General features: G+C 42.1%; 1 protein-coding gene and 1 non-coding gene across 4 annotated transcripts in view; both read right to left on the bottom strand.

The window, feature by feature from the left end:
• LOC148354382 (stromal membrane-associated protein 1-like) overlaps window positions 1-18800 on the bottom strand; it is a 122877-nt gene that overhangs the window by 20717 nt on the left and 83360 nt on the right. For all 3 annotated transcript variants that reach the window (XM_088351711.1, XM_088351712.1, XM_088351713.1), the window contains one exon: window positions 14817-14920. In XM_088351711.1, coding sequence (XP_088207837.1) covers window positions 14817-14920 — 104 coding nt within the window. The remainder of the gene's footprint in view (window positions 1-14816; window positions 14921-18800) is intronic.
• trnak-uuu (transfer RNA lysine (anticodon UUU)) lies at window positions 13361-13433 on the bottom strand. The gene has a single exon. It is a non-coding gene; the product is annotated as a tRNA-Lys (tRNA).

The raw sequence follows: 18800 nt of genomic DNA, 5'->3' as shown, positions 1-18800 counted from the left end.
TAGCAGCACATTGTGTGCTAGAAAGCTTCTGCAACAAGGCTCCATTCTTTTCTTCCAATGCTATGCCGTATGGTGAATTACCATTTCTCACAACATGGTCCTCCCAATGGCTATTCAAACACTCACACACATGCACGTATACAATCAAACTCATCAAGCTTTTCTCACTATAGTTTTCGATCGTAGCTTAAAACCTTCATATACTGACTCCCCTTCTGTTAGGCCATATGTGTCTGTCGTGTGTGTGTGTACCGTAAATTCCGGACTATAAGCCGCTACTTTTTTCCCAAACCCTGCGGCTTATTCAGTGATGCGGCCAATTTATGTCACTTTTCTAACGGCTGCCAGCGGCGCTCGAGTACAAAAGGTAAGGTTTAGACCGGTGGAATATATGCGCCGAGGAAGACTGCAACTTCTTGGCTTGTGCATGAATTCAATTAGTGTAAACATACTCTCATCATGCAAAATGCAAAAAGAAAGGCACATGACGCAGCTTTCGAGCTAAAAGCAATCGAGCAGTCCGATAAAGAAGGAGCAAGCGTGTTTTGGAATAAGGGAGCGTGGGACAACGTCTATATGACAAAGTTGCTTTCCTACACTGAGGAAGGCGACTTTGATGGCTTCAGTTCTAAGGAGGAAGATGAGGACGGTTTACCGTGATTTTTACAAGTACGGTATGTTTTTTTTAACAGACCGGTTTACTGTGTTGCAAGCGTGTTGCTAGCGTGTTGCTACCATTAACTGCCCTGTCACAGGCACCGTTTGGGATGAAAGTTATATTATTATTATTAAAGCTTTGAAAACTCTCTCGGTGTACCGTCTTTCTTTGTAAATATGTGTAACCATGTATAATATGTATTTGCAAGTGTAAATTTTTGTAATGTATTTATTTCAGACACTTATTCTGATATGTTTTGCACGGGCGAATAAAAAAGAAGGGGCGAAACAAACGTGGGGCTGACGGGAAGTGGGGTAAAGGCGAGACTTGTTTGTGGACGCGGCGGACAATAGTGGATATATATTTTTCCCACCCTTACCTTTGGAAATATACACTTTTTTCCTTAGATTACTTTCAACGGGACCCAGACTCTGCAGGTCTGCATCAAACCTTAAGTACCGGTATCATTTTCCGTTCATTTTGCCGGCTGTGATTTTTGGACTGTGTACTTTAATGAAGGACATTCAGTTTCAATCGCGGGACTTAAAGTCGGGTTTGGGTTAATTTTGTTTTTGTGTTACATTTTTTTAATGTGGGCGCATGCGGCTTATATACAGGTGCGGCTTGTGTAAGTACAAATCGGTTTTCCTCTTAAAATGTGGTCCGGAATTTATGGTAAATAGAAAACATGAAAAAAAGAGTACACTAGAAAATACAGTGGCCTGCGAAACTATTTGGTCCCCTTTGTGACCTTTTGCCACATTTCAGACTTCAAACATCAAGATAAAAAAACTGTAATTTCTTGTGAAGCATCAACAATAAGTGGGACACAATCATGAAGTGGAACACACTGTATTGGATATTTGAAACTTTTTTAACAAATAAAAAACGAAAAAGTCGGTGTGCAAAATGATTCAGCACCTTTACTTTCGGTGCAGCAAACTCTGTCCAGAAGTTCAGTGAGGATCTCTGAATGATTCAATGTTGATCTAAATGACTAACGATGATAAATGGAATCCACCCGTGTGTAATCAAGTCTCTGTATAAATGCACCCGCATTGTGATAGTCTCAGAGGTGTGTTTAAAGTGCAGAGAGCATCATGAAGCACGAGGAACACACCAGGCAGGTCCGAGATACTGTTGTGGAGAAGTTTAAAGCTGGATTTGGATACAAAAATATATCCCAAGCTTTAAACATCCCAAAGAGCAAGTGCAAGCTACCAAAATTAGGCCCTTCCCCTAAACTTTCAGCTCATACAAGGAGAAAATTGATCAGAGATGCAGCCAAGAGGCCCATGATTACTCTGGATGAACTGCAGACTTCTACAGCTGAGGTGGGAGAATCTGTCCATAGGACAACAAGATAGATAGATAGATAGATAGATAGATAGATAGATAGATAGATAGATAGATAGATAGATAGATAGATAGATAGATAGATACTTTATTCATCCCCGTAGGAAAATTCACACTTCCAGCAGTCTACCCTGTTATTTATTAACAGATTAACATAATGCCCTAGGGGTGCTTGTAGCGGAGTGGATGACGTCACACGCTAGTCCAAAAGTTCGACATCCCTGCGGCAGATGGAATCTTTGTACCCAAGGATACACCACCTTGTGTTAGCGAGTCCACCTCCTCTCCGATTCCTGCAGGCTTTCGTGTCTCTGTATAGCAGCGCTGAAGCCGGATAGCTCCGGGTAGCTCCGGTCCGGGTTGCTCCGGGTGGCTACACGTTAGCGTCCGGGATGCTAAACGTGCGCCACGTTTCCGCAAAAACACAGCAACTGCACTCCCTGTGCGCTTCCATGTTTTTCGCCAGCACAGCCAGTTGGTCTCATTTGGTAGTGATTTCACATTTACCATGATTACGGACGGTACCTAAGACTTATAACGCCGCTAGCCGCTTAGCTAGCTCCGGCTCTTCTTCCAACGATAGGCCCCCTCATCACGCCGGCACGAGAATTCGTCAGGGCAAGGAGTTGATTCCTCGGATAAACGCATATTTGAGCGCTAAACCCATGTCCGTAGGATAGAATGTAATCCAAAGTGCAGTTGTCAAACGGGAAGAAAAACACCGAAGATAGTAGCAGACAATAAAACAATAAATCACAAAAAGTGCGAGATAACAGGGGAGCTTCTGGAAAAGGCAGTAACTCGGTGGTATAATCAGTCGTATACTGCACAAACCTGGCCTTTATGGAAGAGTGGCAAAAAGGAAGCCATTTCTTAAAGATATCCATGAAAAGTCTTGTTTAAAGTTTGCCACAAGCCACCTGGGAGACACACCAAACATGTAGAAGAAGGTGCTCTGTCAGATGAGACCAAAATCGAACTTTTTGGCAACAATGCTAGACATTTGTTCGGCGTAAAAGCAGCACAGCTGATCACCCTCAACACACCATCCTCACTGTCAAACATGGTGGTGGAGGCATCATGGTTTGGGCCTGCTTTTCTTCAGCAGGGACAGGGAAGATGGTTAAAATTGATGGGAAGATGGATGGAGCTAAATACAGGACCATTCTGGAAGAAAACCTAGTGGTGTCCGCAAAAGACCAGAGACTGGGACGGAGACAATGGTCCAAAACATAATGCAAAAGCTACAATGGAATGGTTCACCAAAAAACATATCAAGGTGTTAGAATGGTCAAGTCAAAACCCAGACCTCAATCCAATTGAGAATCTGTGGAAAGAACTGAAAACTGCTGTTCACAAACGCTTTCCATCCAACCTCACTAAGCTCGAGCTGTTTTGCAAGGAGGAATGGGCAAAAATATCAGTTTCTCGATGTGCAAAACTGATAGAGACATACCCCAAGCGACTTGGAGCTGTCAGCGCAGCAAAAGGTGGCGCTACAAAGTATTAACTCAATGGGGCTGAGTAATTTTGCACACCCACTTTTTCGTTTTTTATTTGTTAAAAAAGTTTAAAATATCCAATAAAGTGTCTTCCACTTCATGATTGTGTCCCACTTATTCTTGATGCTTCACAAGAAATTACAGTTTTATATCTTCTTGTTTGAAGTCTTAAATGTGGCAAAAGCAGTGTTCATTACCTGTGAAAAGTGATGGGTCCCGGGGACTCGCAAGCTCAAAAATCTATGGGTCCCGAATTTGTGGTTTTCATTGCCGTTGTGCCGATCCAATGTGCTTTTCTGAAAGTTCGTATTGCAAAATGATTTATGCAATCCAGTTTTTTTGTCACGCTGGGTACACGCATCACAGAACATGTAGCCTCCATTATCATCCTCCTCATAGCGTAACCAGGAATAGAATTGAGTCAATTTTGGCAGAAAAGTCCTTCTCTTGCTAGGAGTATTCGTTTATTTTCTTTCGTCGAAGCGTTCGCCTTAACGCACGTGTTTTCCTTGCCTTCTCGATCTTCCGTAGAATTTCTCTGCCATTTTTTCGTGCCGGAATTATTGCCGTTGTTATCACTTTCTGCATTACGTTTCGAGTTATTACCGACACTGAGGAAATTATCAAATATTTTGTTGATTTGCACCTAATACCAACTGTTTTTATGGAGGCATACTTCTCTTTCACTCGACAACCACCAAAACAATGACGTCATCTCGAACCAACGAGATCTCGTTTGCGAGACCAAAACAACAATGGCGGATCTGCCTGACAAAAAGTTTGGAGTGCGGTAAATCTTTGTTAAAAAAAGAAAAAGTAATCGGGTAATAATGACAATTTTGTGTCAAAAAGTGGTAAAAGTCACTTGATCATGACCTAGCTTGTCTCCATCGTTTGATTTCTTCAGTATGTTTTTTGGCACATGGTTACCGTTCATTTTGCAGTGTCTGTTTTTATATTTACCGTATTTTCCGCACTATAAGGCGCACCGGGTTATAGGGCGCACCCCGAAAAAAAAGATTTTGGTCCTATATTTTCCATACATAAGGCGCACCGGATTATAAGGCGCTACAACGGGAACGTCGACAAAACAGTCAGATAGTTCAGTCCAACTTATTACCCCCTTAACATTCCCAAAGCTTGCAAAGAAGCAAATACGTGTCGAGAACACGTGCGGATGCAGTGTCCGTACGATGTCACTCAAATGCATCGTTCCAAATATCATTCGGAAGGTTAAAGTTCTGGGATTCAAGAAATGCCAAACATTTCTTAGTTTCCATTTTATTTTTTGCTGGCAACTGTGTGGACAGCAAAGTAAGAATTTTATTGTGCAGGGAAACGGGGTTCTTTACTGTGCATATGACATTAAACACTTTGAATTGAATTTAGTTTAAAAATAGACTCATCACAGAAACATCAAGATCGTTCTAAAACAAGATACCGGGAAAATATAAAGCCGCGTAGCTCACCTAAGTTCTCTTGCAGCCATCACCTTCAATAATGATACGTAACCATGGTCTTCTTACAACCGTGAGTGTAGTAAATCCAGGAGAGTCAAATATTTACAAATACAGAATAGTAAAAAATGTTTTCTCTATGCCGTAGTGCAACCCAACGTCTGATTCACATTCATCTTTTTCGGCCAATTGCAAGCTTTGTTTCGCCCCTTTAGCCTATGCGAGCCTGTAAACGATAAAAAGGATCCGCCCCCTTTACCTCCGAATAACTTTAGCCAATAGTGACTGATTCAAATGATGATTGACACATTGGTTAGGAAATGAAACGCCGATATATAAATCCCAGCATACACCGCGGACGACTTCGCCTTCGGGGGAAAATCGAGTCGGCGGCTGCTTGCCTTAGTTGCAAGACTTAATATTGATCCATATATAAGGCGCACTGTATTATAAGGCGCACTGTCAGCTTTTGAAAAAAATAAAGGCTTTTAGGTGCGCCTTATAGTGCGGAAATTACGGTACTTGGAATGCTCTGGTGCCTCAAAGTGGGTTTTGCGGACAATCATGTTTGTCATTGATCTGCTTGAAAAAGCAACAAGACTTCCGGGAGAAATGCTCCACTTGCGATTTATTACAGCTACAAAGTGGTTGTTACGCTTTCGTGGTTTTAATTAGTGCAGCAAAGATTGCCAAGGACATTTTTAACAGCAGTAGAAACGTAATAATAAGAGCTAAATCCTTTGCAGATTGTCTTCTTTGGAGACTATTGTTATAAATTTCGATTTATGCTGTGCTGACGTTAAAAGTCATTTCCAGAAGTAAGGATATTCTGAATTCACAATTCAAACTGAGATTAAAATAAAGGAAATCGTCAGCAGGAGTCAAAAAATACTGTCATTACAATACTGTTTTTGAGATCACAATGACAGAATATTATTAGATAATCTATCAATTAAGTGTTATAACAATTACTCATGAGACAGCTACTTAGGAAGCTCGGATTCATTGTAGGTACTTGAACATGTCATGAACCAGAACAGGATCAGGACCCAAACGCGTGACGCTTACACACAAGCCTTTTATTTTACAGGAAAATGGGGAGTCATGCACGTTAGGCAGCGGCCTGGTGTGGAAAGACAGGAAGCCGGAGACCGAAGAGATCGACACCAATTGCCTGAGCAGATATCGGACAGATGGTGTCGATACTGGACAGTACGGGACAGACAGGATTGATATTGAAACAGGATATCGAAAATAAACAGGACAAACTAGATGGGAACAATAACTGAGAATTTTGGTTAGCACGTGTGCGGCACAGTTCTGAGGTCATGGGTTCAAATCCAGCTACCGGACTTCCTGTGCGGAGTTTGTATGTTCTCCCCGTGCTTGCGTGGGTTTCCTCCGGGCACTCCGGCTTCCTCCCACTTTCCAAAAACATGCATATCAGGTGAATTGGCCGGTCCAGATTGTCCCTAGGTGGGAATGGGCGAGTGAGTTGTCTGTCCCTGTGTGCCCTGTGACTGGCTGGCAACGAGTTCAGGGTGTCCCCTGCCCACTGCCCGGAGATAGCTGGGATGGGCTCCAGCACCCCCTGCGACCCTACTGAGGATAAGCGGTACGGATAATGGATGGATGGATGAATACCGGACAGGGAATACCAACAGGACAAACAGGACTGAGTCACGTCTTGCGGGGCAGAGGTTCATTGATGGACTGACAAAGGACAAATGAGAGCACTGAGCTTAAATAGAAGGAAAGCCAATCTGTCAATAAGCCGCAGCTGGCGCCACACAGGCGGGGCCAATTGGGCGCCATGGCAACCTTGACAAACCAGAGATTTTTAATATATTGATTCCTAACACCATGAACTAATAAGTATAATGTCAATATATTCTTGGATAATTATGCGTGAAAATGCCATTACAAAGACCTAATTGTATGTATTTTATGTATAGAAATGTAGTTTTTAGAGCAGGGGTTGGCTCTTTTGATTAACACACATGGCTCGGAGATAAAATGGAGTTTGTTTATTTAAAATGCTACTACCGACAGAGCCAAATGTTGTACATGTGAATCCAAGACGATATTTATGCACCGATGGTTCAGTCCAGTATATTTGGGACACAATTTTAACTACAGTTTACAGTTAAGATGCGATGCCAACAGACCCCGATGCGGCTGTAAATTGCTAATTAATCTTTTGTATGGAGGCTTTTGAAATAATCTATGTTTATTGTTAAGACACATGATTAAGAACCAAAATAACAATTTTTAAACACCCAGAAGCTCTTGCAAAAGCACCAAGAATAATTTGACTGGGTGAGCAGTAGAATGGGCGGAGCTATACACCGGATGCACTCTTTCTCCTTCCTCGAGCACGGTCTACCCTGAAGGTAGATACGTTGGTATCTTTGTTTGCAGTATTTTGTGACATTTTCATAAACTTTGCTTGCACCCTGTTTTAAAAACCATGATCTAGGTCAAAAAGTACAGTCTTCACCCATGGCGTTTATACAAAATTTGAATCCATCCATTTTTAGTGTAAATCCGTGCTTTTGGCAAGCTTCGTACGACCACACCTTGTAAGCACCGTACTATGTAGATTTTGGTGAGTAGGTAAATGCTAAACAACGTCTTTTTACATAATCAAATGTAGGAGGAGAACCCAAATGCGTGACACTTCTCACAAAAGCTTTTATTTTACGGGAAATGGGGCAGTCATGCATGTTAACCCAAACGCCAGTGATTCAGCGATTGTTGGGCGCAAGACGTAAGGCGGCAGTCTGGCGTGGAACACCAATTGCACGAGCAGATATCAGACAGATGGAGCGATCCCGGACAGGACGGGACAGACAGGATTGATGTAAAAATTTTACTCCACCCTGGTCATCCTAGAAGGGGGATTACCATTTGTGAGGCCCCTTCTCAAGATTTCCCGCATGTTGGTTTAAGATCAGGTAATGGTGTCATTGTAATCCTGTGCAGTCCTTTGAGACATTTTTGTGATTAAGGGCTTTATAAATAAATGTTACTTGACTTGACTTGACTAAAACTGAATATTGAAAATAAATAGGACAAACTAGACGGGAACAAAACTGAAGATCGATATTGAACAGGACAAAATAGACAGGAGCAATACCGGACAGAAAACCAGCAGGGAACCGGACAGAGTCAAAACCCACGTCTTGTGGGTGCAGAGGTTCGTTGACGGACTGACAAAGGGTAAGTGAGAGCACTGAGCATAAACACAAGGTAAGCCAATCTGTCAGCGAGCCGCAGCTGGCGCCACACGGGCGGGGCCAATTGGACGCCATGGCAACCGTGACATCACGTCACTCATGCTTGTCCTCTCTCTAATCTGTTTGCTCACAAAAGCCAAGAATATGGAGTTTTTCGATTGCCACTAGTCTTTAAAACCAACAAGGACGATACAAACATCTTCTTTGTTCCTTTATCTTCTTTGTTCTCTTCTATCCACACTGTAAAATGTGAACCTGGAGCGCCATGTCCAATTTCTTTGTCACAATATGTTCAATCCATTTTGTAACAATGACAATAAAGGTATATTCTATTCTATTCTATTCTATTCTATTCGGATTGTTAAAATCAGCACCCCAAGAAACGGAAGGCAGTTATTGGATTTGTTTGAGAATACAGGCATTTGAAGAGTGGCAACCTAATTCCGCAAAAAGCATATTCATCCATGCATCCTATCTATGGGGACAAATCCCCCGTGCACCGAGGACACCAAAGTCAAACCACAAAATGGCAAAGGGATATGAAAAAGTACAGCGGCATATGTCAAGTGTCAGTTGAATATTCAAATGAGGGAACTCACCCCAATTACACCATGTTTGTAATCAAGTAATTGGCGACTGCGCAGGTAAATGTCAGCACCTTGTTTTGCCGACATGCGTGTTATAATTGCCTGTACTTGCTAATCAGGCATACCTATCAACCTGTACGTTTTTGCCGTACAAAGTACGTTTATTATGCATTTTAAGACGTGTACGACGTACGAGAAAATCTGTACAGAAAAACGCAAATTTGTCAATTATGGGTACCATCCGGACTATCACGAAACGGCAAATCAATCAGGTCAAATGAGTTCGCCGCGGTAGCCTCTATCTCGGTATGTTTTTTTTCGTTGCGAACGAAGCGAGCGGTTTGATGCTACTGTGCGCATGTGTCTGCAGCCTCGGATTTCATGTAGTAGTTATGTAGTGAAAGGAAGTCCGTCTCTTTTTGGAGAACCGGCTTTTTTGGCTCAACTCATTAAAGAGAGCCGGCTCTCAAACGGCTCACTTGCTTTGATGCATTATATTACAAATCATTATGTTGTATAAAGAAGAAAAAAAGGAAGTATAAAAGGAGAAAATGAAAAAGGACAGGTTTGTGGTTATCCCTTTAATCAGTAGATTACCAACAATAATTTAATGCAGAATATGAATTCATAATTTGAATAAGAAAATGTATTATTCTACTTAATTATATTTGCATGTATTTTTTCCTTCTACAGTGAACGTCCAAGCGACTTCATTTTTTAACTTTTTTTATAATAAACCTCATTCATGTCGAGCAACTCAGTGTCTCACGACAAAATGTATCATATATATTGTAACATATATATATATATATATATATATATATATATATATATATGTATAAAATGTTACAATATATATGATATATCGAAACGCATGTACAATACAACATGTTAAACTACATAAATGGTAAAAAGTCTGCATTTCTATAGCGCTCTTCAAGTCAATGAAGACCTCCCAAAGCGCTTTACAATGTGCTACACACTTACCCATTCACACACACACACACTCACACACCAATAGCGGCCATGCAGCCATGCAAGGCGCCAGCTTATTGGGGGCATTAGGGATAAAGTGTCTAGCCCAAGGACACTTCGACATATAACACGGAGGAGCCGGGAATCAAACCTGCGATCTCTTGATCCCAAGACGAGCGCTCTACCTCCTGAGCCAATGCCGCCCGATCAACAAAATAAACACGTTTGAAAAAAAAATATGGTGTACAGTAATCCCTCGGTTATTGCGGCTAATGGGGACCACGACCACCCGCGAAAACTGAAAATCCGCGAAGTAGCGGCGCCCCATCAAAAATGCTTAAAAACATGTATACAGGTATAAAGTATACCCTCCCTGTATACAGTACACCATATAGAATACGGGTAGAGAGAGAGAGAGAGAGAAATTCATGTTATAACAAAAAAAAAACTGTAAAATATGTTGTATGTACACGGAATAGGACTGCGGCGAAACCACTACGAACCATTCAGTATGATTGTATTAACCGCTCTCAACCACATGCGGCCATCGCAGTTTATTTCGCTTGTCGGTTACATATTTAAAATAAAAACAGTGAAAATGTGATATTTGATGAGTGTTTGTGAAGTGTTTTGGGAAACAATAGCTAAAAAAATGGTCTGTGTTCATTTTAATAAAAGTGAAAGAGCTACCTTCTGACAATAACAACATACTTTAGCTAGCGGCATCGAACGGCTTTTACAACAAATACACACAATTAGCCGTGTTTAGGTAGTACAAACAACCGCTCGCTTTTGGTATGATAAAGTCAAACTTGAGATGAAATGTGACAGAAGAGAATATACTTACGTCGTGCCGCCGAGTTCCCCCGTGATAAACTGAGCGTCACATAAGAAGGGGGTGAGGTGGGAGGAGTTAAAGGAGGGGGGGGGGAGCGAAGCGGTAACTCACCATGACTAAGCATTGTGTCAGGGCCTCCCCCTCCCCTTCACAATAAGAGTGTCCACACCGTGTCCTCAGTTGACATAAGCTCGGGCTCAATGGCGTCAAGTCAATAAATGCTTTTATTGAGAAGGTAAGGTCTATTTTTTAGACCCGCGAAGCTCTGAACCCGCAAAAGTGGAACGGCGAACTAGCGAGGTTCCACTGTATTGTATTTTGTAAGGGAAAATACGACAGTTTGTAAGGGCATGGAGATTGACATGTATGAATCAGGCGACCCCTCAAACTACGTTGCGGAAAAATGCATCTCACTCGTCCTCAACATGTTAAGCCACAGGTGTCAAACAGGCGGCCCGCGGGCCATATCAGGCCTGCTAAGGGATTGAATCCGGCCCGCGAGTCAACACTGAGAGAATCGAAGAGAAGCGCAAGAGAAAAACAAGCTGCAGGTTGAAATATGTCAACTTGATGGTGCCAAAGCCAGGTTTCTCTCACAAAGACACTGTATTTAATTTGTTTCTCTCTCTCTCTCTCTCTCTCTCTCTCTCTCTCTCTCTCTCTCTCTCTCTCTCTCTCTCTCTCTCTCTTCCACCCCTTTTCTCCCACTCTCTGTCTCTGTCTCTTTGTGTCTCTATTTTTCTCTTCCTTTGTTGCTCTTTGTCTCTTTCTCTCTCTTTTTAACTTCATTTACTCTAACTTCCTTTTTCCTTTTTTCTCTTTTCTCTTTCTCTCTACCTACCCTTCGCGCTTTCTTTTTCCTTTTCTCTCCTTATGTGTTTCTATTTCTCTTTGGATTTCTTTCTTCCTCTCCCTTTCTTTCCCCCTCTCTCACAACTTCTCTTTTTATCTCTTTTGTTTCTCACGCTCTCTCCCTTTTTTTCTTTCTTTGCCCCCCCCCCCCCCCCCCCCTTTTCCTCTTATCTCTTTATCTCTCTTTTTCTTTCCCTTTAATCTACCAGTCCGGCCCCCGACAGAATGTTTGTTCCATCGTGTGGCCCCCGAGTTAGAATGAGTTTGACACCCCTGTGTTAAGCTGAAGCAAATGAAGCAACCAACGGAGCTATTTTAAAATTCGAATAAGGCTTAAGCGCACATAAGACATGCTGGAAATGCCTTCACGAGGGAGAGAAAGAAAAAAAACATAAATCCTCTCCCTCCCTCCCACAAGACTGTAATCACTATTTAGTAATTGACGATTCAGATAGGCGAGCACTCCCAGATGCCAGTAATTAGCTTCCAGAATCAGAGAGCTACAGCAAAACCCCGTTTTTTCTTTTCTTTTTTGTGCACCTGGATAATCGCAGCCATAAAGCAAAATCCGCTTGCACAATCCAAAAGCAGAGGGAAGTCGATTTAAAACCGGAGTCTGACGCATTCCTGCGCCTGTCGGATATTTCAGAGCAGATCTCGAGAATTTGGTCTCACAGAATATCATAATCATAGACTATAAACCACCCCCCAAAATGTAATATTTCTTCTTTCAATAATAATAATTTGAAATAGGATCGTATAATAGTCATACATGATACTACAATTGGAATACAGTTATCCCTCACTATAACGCTGTTTACTTTTTACGGTTTCACTTCTATACAGATTCGCACCGGGCATTGTGATTTGCTATCTAGTTGTCATGAACCGGAACAGGATCAGGACCCAAATGCGTGACGTTTCTCACACAAGCCTTTTATTTTACGAGGAACGGGGAGTCATGCGCGTTAGGCAGCGGTCTGGCGTGGAATGACAGGAAGCCAGAGGCCGACAAAATCGATACTAATTGCTCGAGCAGATATCGGACAGATGGAGCGATACCGGACAGGACAGGACAGACAGGATTGATATCAAAACTGGATATCGAAATTAAACACAACAAACTAGACGGGAACGAAACTGAAGATCGATATTAAACAGGACAAAATAGACGGGAACAATACCGGACAGGAAACACAGGCAGGGAACTGGACAGAGTTAAAACCCGCGTCTGGCGGGGCAGAGGTTCGTTGACGGACTGACAAAGGGTGAGTGAGAGCACTGAGCTTAAATAGACGGAAAACCAATCTGTCAACGAGCCGCAGCTGGCGCCACACGGGCGGGGCTAATTGGGCGCCATGGCAACCATGACACATACATGATAATACAATTGGAATACTGTTCACTATAACGCTGTTTACTTGTTACGGTTTCACTTCGATAGGGTTTGCAGCGGGCATTGTGTTTTGCAACGAATATGAATGAATATGAATATGAATATATGAAAATATACCTTTATTATCATTGTTACAAAATGGGTTGAACATTTTGTGACATGGAAATTGGACGTGGCACTCCAGTTTCACATTTTACTGAGAGAATATAAAAAAAAAGATAATTTACACATAATTTACGATCTAGTAGGCTTTACAGTCTCCCCGCCTATTTCTATTTGACCGTACAGTAGGGTACTTGTATTTGTTCAACAATTTTTAGTTTTATTTTATTACTTTATTTTAGTGTATGATATTAGTATTTAATTGTTCCACCTGACAGAATTAGAACCTATCGTCTGTTATAAGCTACGGATGACTGTAATTGTGCAACTGAAACAAGACTTGCATTTTCCCTTTGAAATTGTGATGCGATTGTATTCATAAACATCACTTTAAAATGCACCTGAACAGGGACTTGAACCCTGGACCCTCAGATTAAAAGTCTGATGTTCTACCAACTGAGCTACCCAGGCCCAAATTTTGGTGATGGTTGCTGTTGTTTTCAATAGTTCCGTTCACTATGTCTGCTTCACCAATTTAGCTATTCCGTCTCAACAAGCACTGTTCTTTGTCTAATTGTCCAGGCTAAATGAACATTACTAGAAAGATAGATAGATAGATAGATAGATAGATAGATAGATAGATAGATAGATAGATAGATAGATAGATACTTTATTCATCCCCGTATTCATTCACACTTCCAGCAGTATCCTTTTGTTGTTTATAACAGATTAACAGGATGGCCTCGGGGTGCCGTGTTGTAGTTTAGCAACAGCGGAGTGGATGACGTCACAGGCTAGGCCAAAAGTTCGTCGTCCCTGTAGCAGATGGAATCTTTGTGCCCAGGGTTACACCACCTCGTGTTCACGTAGATAGCAAATCCGCCTCCTCTCTGCTTCCCGCAGGCTTTTGTGTCCCTGTCTGCCCTAACACCGCTGAAGCCGGGTAGCTCCACGTTAGCGTCCGGGATGCTAGACGTGAGCAGCGTTTCCGTAAAACACAGCAAACTGCACTCCCTGTACGCTTTGAGGTTTTTCACCAGCACAGCCGGTTCGTCGGTCTTATTTGGTAGAGAGTTCACATTTCCCATGATTACGGACGGTACCGAAGGCTTATAACGCCGTTAGCCACTTTGCCTTCACCTTAGCTCTGGCTCTGCAGCTGGCACGAGAATTCTTCAGGGCAAGGAGTTGATTCCTCAAATAAACGCATTTTTGTGCGTTAAAACCCATAACAATAGGATAGAAAGCAATCCAAAGTGTAGTTGTACTAAGCCATAAATGAGCGAATAAACAAGTGACGCGTTTGAATTACATGCTGTGTCGGCATGTTTGTACAACATCAATAATTGAAGAGATGATACGTTTTCCAACAGAGGCAGTCTTTAGTTGTGTGCTAAGAATCTCTCAAAAGCAGGCATTGCACGGTTCACCAAATGCAGGGTTGGGTAGGGTTACTTTGACTGGATTACTTTCAATTACTTTTGGATTACTCCAATACCAAATATGCTAATAAAAGACAAAAGAAACTAAATATGAATAAATTTACTACATTTTGTGCAGGCTTGGGGAGTAACGGAATACATGGAACGGCAAAAATGATGTTGGCAAGCTGTTTGGATTTATTTTCATTTTGTTTCTGTCGCATTTTATGTTCGTTTGGCCGGAGATCAAAGCCAGGAGAGAAAGCTTACCACGTGTTGTGAGTCATCATTTGATTCATATTTAGTTTCTTTTGTCTTTTATTAACATATTTGGTATTGGAGTAATCCAAAAGTAATTGAAAGTAATCCAGTTAAAGTAACCCTACCCAACCCTGACCAAATAATAGGACTTTGCATATTTTGTGAATATTACCTTAGCGTGTTGCGTGTTGTCGATGGAAGGAATAGGGTTGGAGACCATTGGTCCAAAGACGTCCACACCATCATTGATTATTGTGCCTTTTCCATCTGGCGTGTCTGTGAATGTGAAAAAGAGAAGAAAAAAACGTCTTTGTGGTCAAAGATACTGAGGAATTGCCAAATGTTGAAGAAGCGCCTCTTTCCCTCTCAACCTAAAACTCTCAATGTGCCATTGATCTCGTCTTGCAATCCGTTCCAAAGCTTGACTCCACACACAGACACACACATACTTTTCCTGGTCGTTCTCACCTTTGGGATTATGAATTCACTACGGACCCTTAAGTTATAATTTCCCTCTTTCCGAAGGAATCATTTACGGATGTTTTCTGGCACTATGTTTTTGGATCAAAAGTTTGCAGCTGGTTCAGAATGCAGCAGCTAGACTTTTGACTAAGACCAAAAAGTTTGAGCATATTACTCCTGTATTGGCCAACTAGCACTGGCTCCCAGTCCACTTAAGATGTGACTTTAAGGTTCTCTTATTAACATATAAATGTTTGCATGGACTTGCACCCTCTTATCTCTCTGATTTGATTTCCCCCTGCACGGAGTCTGCGCTCGGAAAATGCCGGTCTACTGGTGACTCCGAGAGCCAAGAAGTCTGCAGGCTTGAGAGCGTTCTCCATCCGGGCCCCGGTGCTATGGAATGCCCTGCCTCCGGAGATAAGATCTGCAACCTCAATGGAAGTTTTTAAATCGAGGCTTAAGACACACTTCTATTCCAAAGCTTATGATTGATGCCCACCTCATATTCGGTATTGTCCTGTCTTTTTCCGACTACCTGCCTAGTGGTGATACGAAGGAGAAGGACGATTGGAGATGAGTCAGCAGACCAGCGTTTGACCTGAAGCATGTGAACGCCTGCATGGACCAGCTGGCAGAGATGGGAAGCTGCGTCGTGGCCGTCATAGACTTTCTGGACTAGTTTACAGGCTGGGGGCTTCGCTGCTGTCATGCATTTTCCGGACAAATTTTCAACATGTTACCTAGTGTTTACCATGTTTGTGTACTGTAATGCTAAATGTAATTCACCCTGGTCATCCTGGAAGGGGGATACCACTTGTGAGGTCCCTTCTCAAGGTTTCTCTTTTTCCTCACGCTGAGGTTTTGAGCTGTTCCTTGCCCGCATGTTGGTTTAAGATCAGGTAATTGTGCAATTGTGTAATTGTAATCCTGTGCAGTCCTTTGAGACATTTTTGTGACGAAGAGCTATATAAATAAATTTGACTTGACTTGACTGACCTTAAATAGCAGTTGTGCAATGAAAAATGTTACTAAATCATCTAATTTTAATCATTTGGACTGCAGGAATAAAATATGAGTATGATCTCGATATACTACCCTGTGTATGGTTCTAATTGCACGTTTTTGGAGGATAAAAAGGGGCTGTAGTGAACTTTTGTAATTCTTAGACTGGACATGACATTAGCTTAACAGTGACATTTTCTCTATAAAGGAACACCACAATGCTAATAACAGCCTATATATACATTGCATCCTCAGGTATATTTAATGCAGGAGTTATTGGCATACAATTAAAATACACATAGAAATAAGATATGATATCATGTATTCATTAAGACCTATGTCATGATTACTGATGTTACTCAGTTGTGTCCGCTCGTTTGGCGCCAACTGCCGCGGGTTCTGATTGGCTCCCGGTCAGTATTTGAAACCAGTCCTGTCTGTCCCCTTTTGTCAGTCCGTCTGCGAACCTCAGTGAACACTCGGCAAGGCTTTTTTGACCCTGACTCCCACCTGTCCTGTTTTGCTCCTGTCTGTTTCCGACTATGACCCGTTTTGATCTTAACCACGCTTGCTCTCCCGTCCCGATTTACAACCCGTTTTTGATCCCGACCACGTCTGCTCTCCCGTCCCGGCTGACACCCTGTTTCTGACCCCGACCACGTTTTGGCTCTCCTGTCCCTGCTATCGATCTGTTTTTCCGTCCTTCACACCGCCATCGCTCGCTACGGAAGATCCACTTCCGTGTTCGGATCACAATCCGAGTACGAGAGCGACTTGCTTCCCGCGCCTAGCGAACACCTTTCTCTTTCTTCCAATAAAACTTGTGAGAAATGTAACGCAATTGCGTCCTGTTTCCGTTTTGGTCCTGACAACCTAGGAGTAAAGCCTTGAAAATGTATCTGTCATGATTACTGATTCGGGGCACCTGCGAATGCCCCGTTGGCACCAACAGCCTTGGTCGCTGATTGGTTCCCTGACTCTTTTTAAACCCCCGGCTTCCAAAAGGAAGCCGTCAGACCGTCCTTTGAACCTACGCTTTTGCTAGGCAAGCTCCGTACCTACCGACAATCTCCTGCCCTGTTTTCTCCTGCCTGTTACCTGTTGCCGACCTGTTTCTGGACCCGTTTCTGCCCTGCTCTTCCGTCCCGGCCATCGACCTGTTTTGCCCGGTTTCCTGCCTGATACTTGTTGCTGACCTTTTTTTCTGGACTCGTTACCGCCCTTGCTCCCCCGTCCCGGCTTTCGACCAGCTTTCCTGCCGCCCACGACTATCCTCGCTCGACACGAAAGTGCCACTTCCGCGTTCCTGCCATCAGCTACCCGTGTCCGACAATCATCGGAAGCAAACGCTGCTCTCTTTCTCAATAAAACTGAGTAAAACGAACGCTATTGGGTCCTGTTTCTGGCTTGTGACAGTATCCCTGATATTCCCCAAGCAGTAGTCCTTTTCTAATATAACGTCAACCAGTTTTTTTTGGTTTCTGTTGTCTTGTGTTTCAAAAATCCTTTAGTTTTGGGAGTGATTACTGCTGGGCTTGTAGAAAAGAAAAACAATTACACTTCCTGACAAAGGCCCCCAATTATGGGTTTTAAACAATGCACTGTAATAAGCTTTAGTTCTATTTTTATGAAGAAATTGACAAAGCCTGAACACTTTTGTGCATAGATTATTATGCGTTTGAAACCAAAAAGCAAGATATTCTTATATCAATTCAGAAGGAGTTTGTGTCTTTATAAATTTAAAAAAAAAGGGTTAGGGTTAGATAGAAAACCAGAAACCGGATTCAAGTATTTTACTCGTGCTACTGGTTTTATTGTATTTATTTTAAAAACATTTTAATAATTAATAAAGCCAAATTCATTTTAAACTATAATGCATTGTATTTATTATATTGTTCTCTAGTTCTACCATACTTAACATATTGTGCAGAAGTCAGGGGCAATCATTACAAAAGCCCCTTTTTATCCTCCAAAAACGTACAATTACAACCACACACAGGGTTCAGTCCAAATGATTAAAATTAGATGATTTAGTAAAAATTTTCACTGCACAACTGCTATTTAAGGTCAACAAAAACATAGTGCCAGAAAACATCCATAAAGTATTCATTCAGAAAGAAGGAAATTATAACTTAAGGGTCCGTAGTGAATTCATAACCCCAAAGGTGAGAACCACCAGGAAAAGTATGTGTGTGTCTGTGTGTGGAGTCAAACTTTGGAACAATTTACAAGACGAAATCAAACAATGTCCAACTATTCACTTGTTCAAATTTAAATACGAAAAAAAAACATTACTGGCGGAATACAGAGATGAAGAAAATCGGGTTATTGTTATTGTTATATCATAACTGTTATTATTAATCGACTTTAATAATAATAATAATAATAATAATAATTTCCTTGTATTGTCATTCTGTGTAACAATGTACACAGAACGAAATGTCGATTGCACCTGACCCGTTGTAGCGAGCCGATGCAGCCGCAGCCAACAGAGGGCGCCGCCGACCACTTTTTAAGTCTTAGGAATGACTCGGCCGGGGCGCGAACCCGAACCTCCCAGTCTCAAAGCGGGCGCCTTACCATCTAGGCATCGGGCATGTTTATGGACTGTACTCCCAAATCCATTCAATATGTGGACTGAGCAAAACACTGGACTGTGTGTAATGTAAGATCAAACATCAAACATTTC

This window comes from Urocampus carinirostris, chromosome 13, assembly GCF_059441175.1.
Source record: "Urocampus carinirostris isolate Australia breed hairy pipefish chromosome 13, RoL_Ucar_1.0, whole genome shotgun sequence".
In the NCBI taxonomy this organism is placed as follows: domain Eukaryota; kingdom Metazoa; phylum Chordata; class Actinopteri; order Syngnathiformes; family Syngnathidae; genus Urocampus; species Urocampus carinirostris.
Note: the sequence above shows the minus strand (reverse complement) of the source record. Positions and strands in the feature narration are given on the sequence as shown.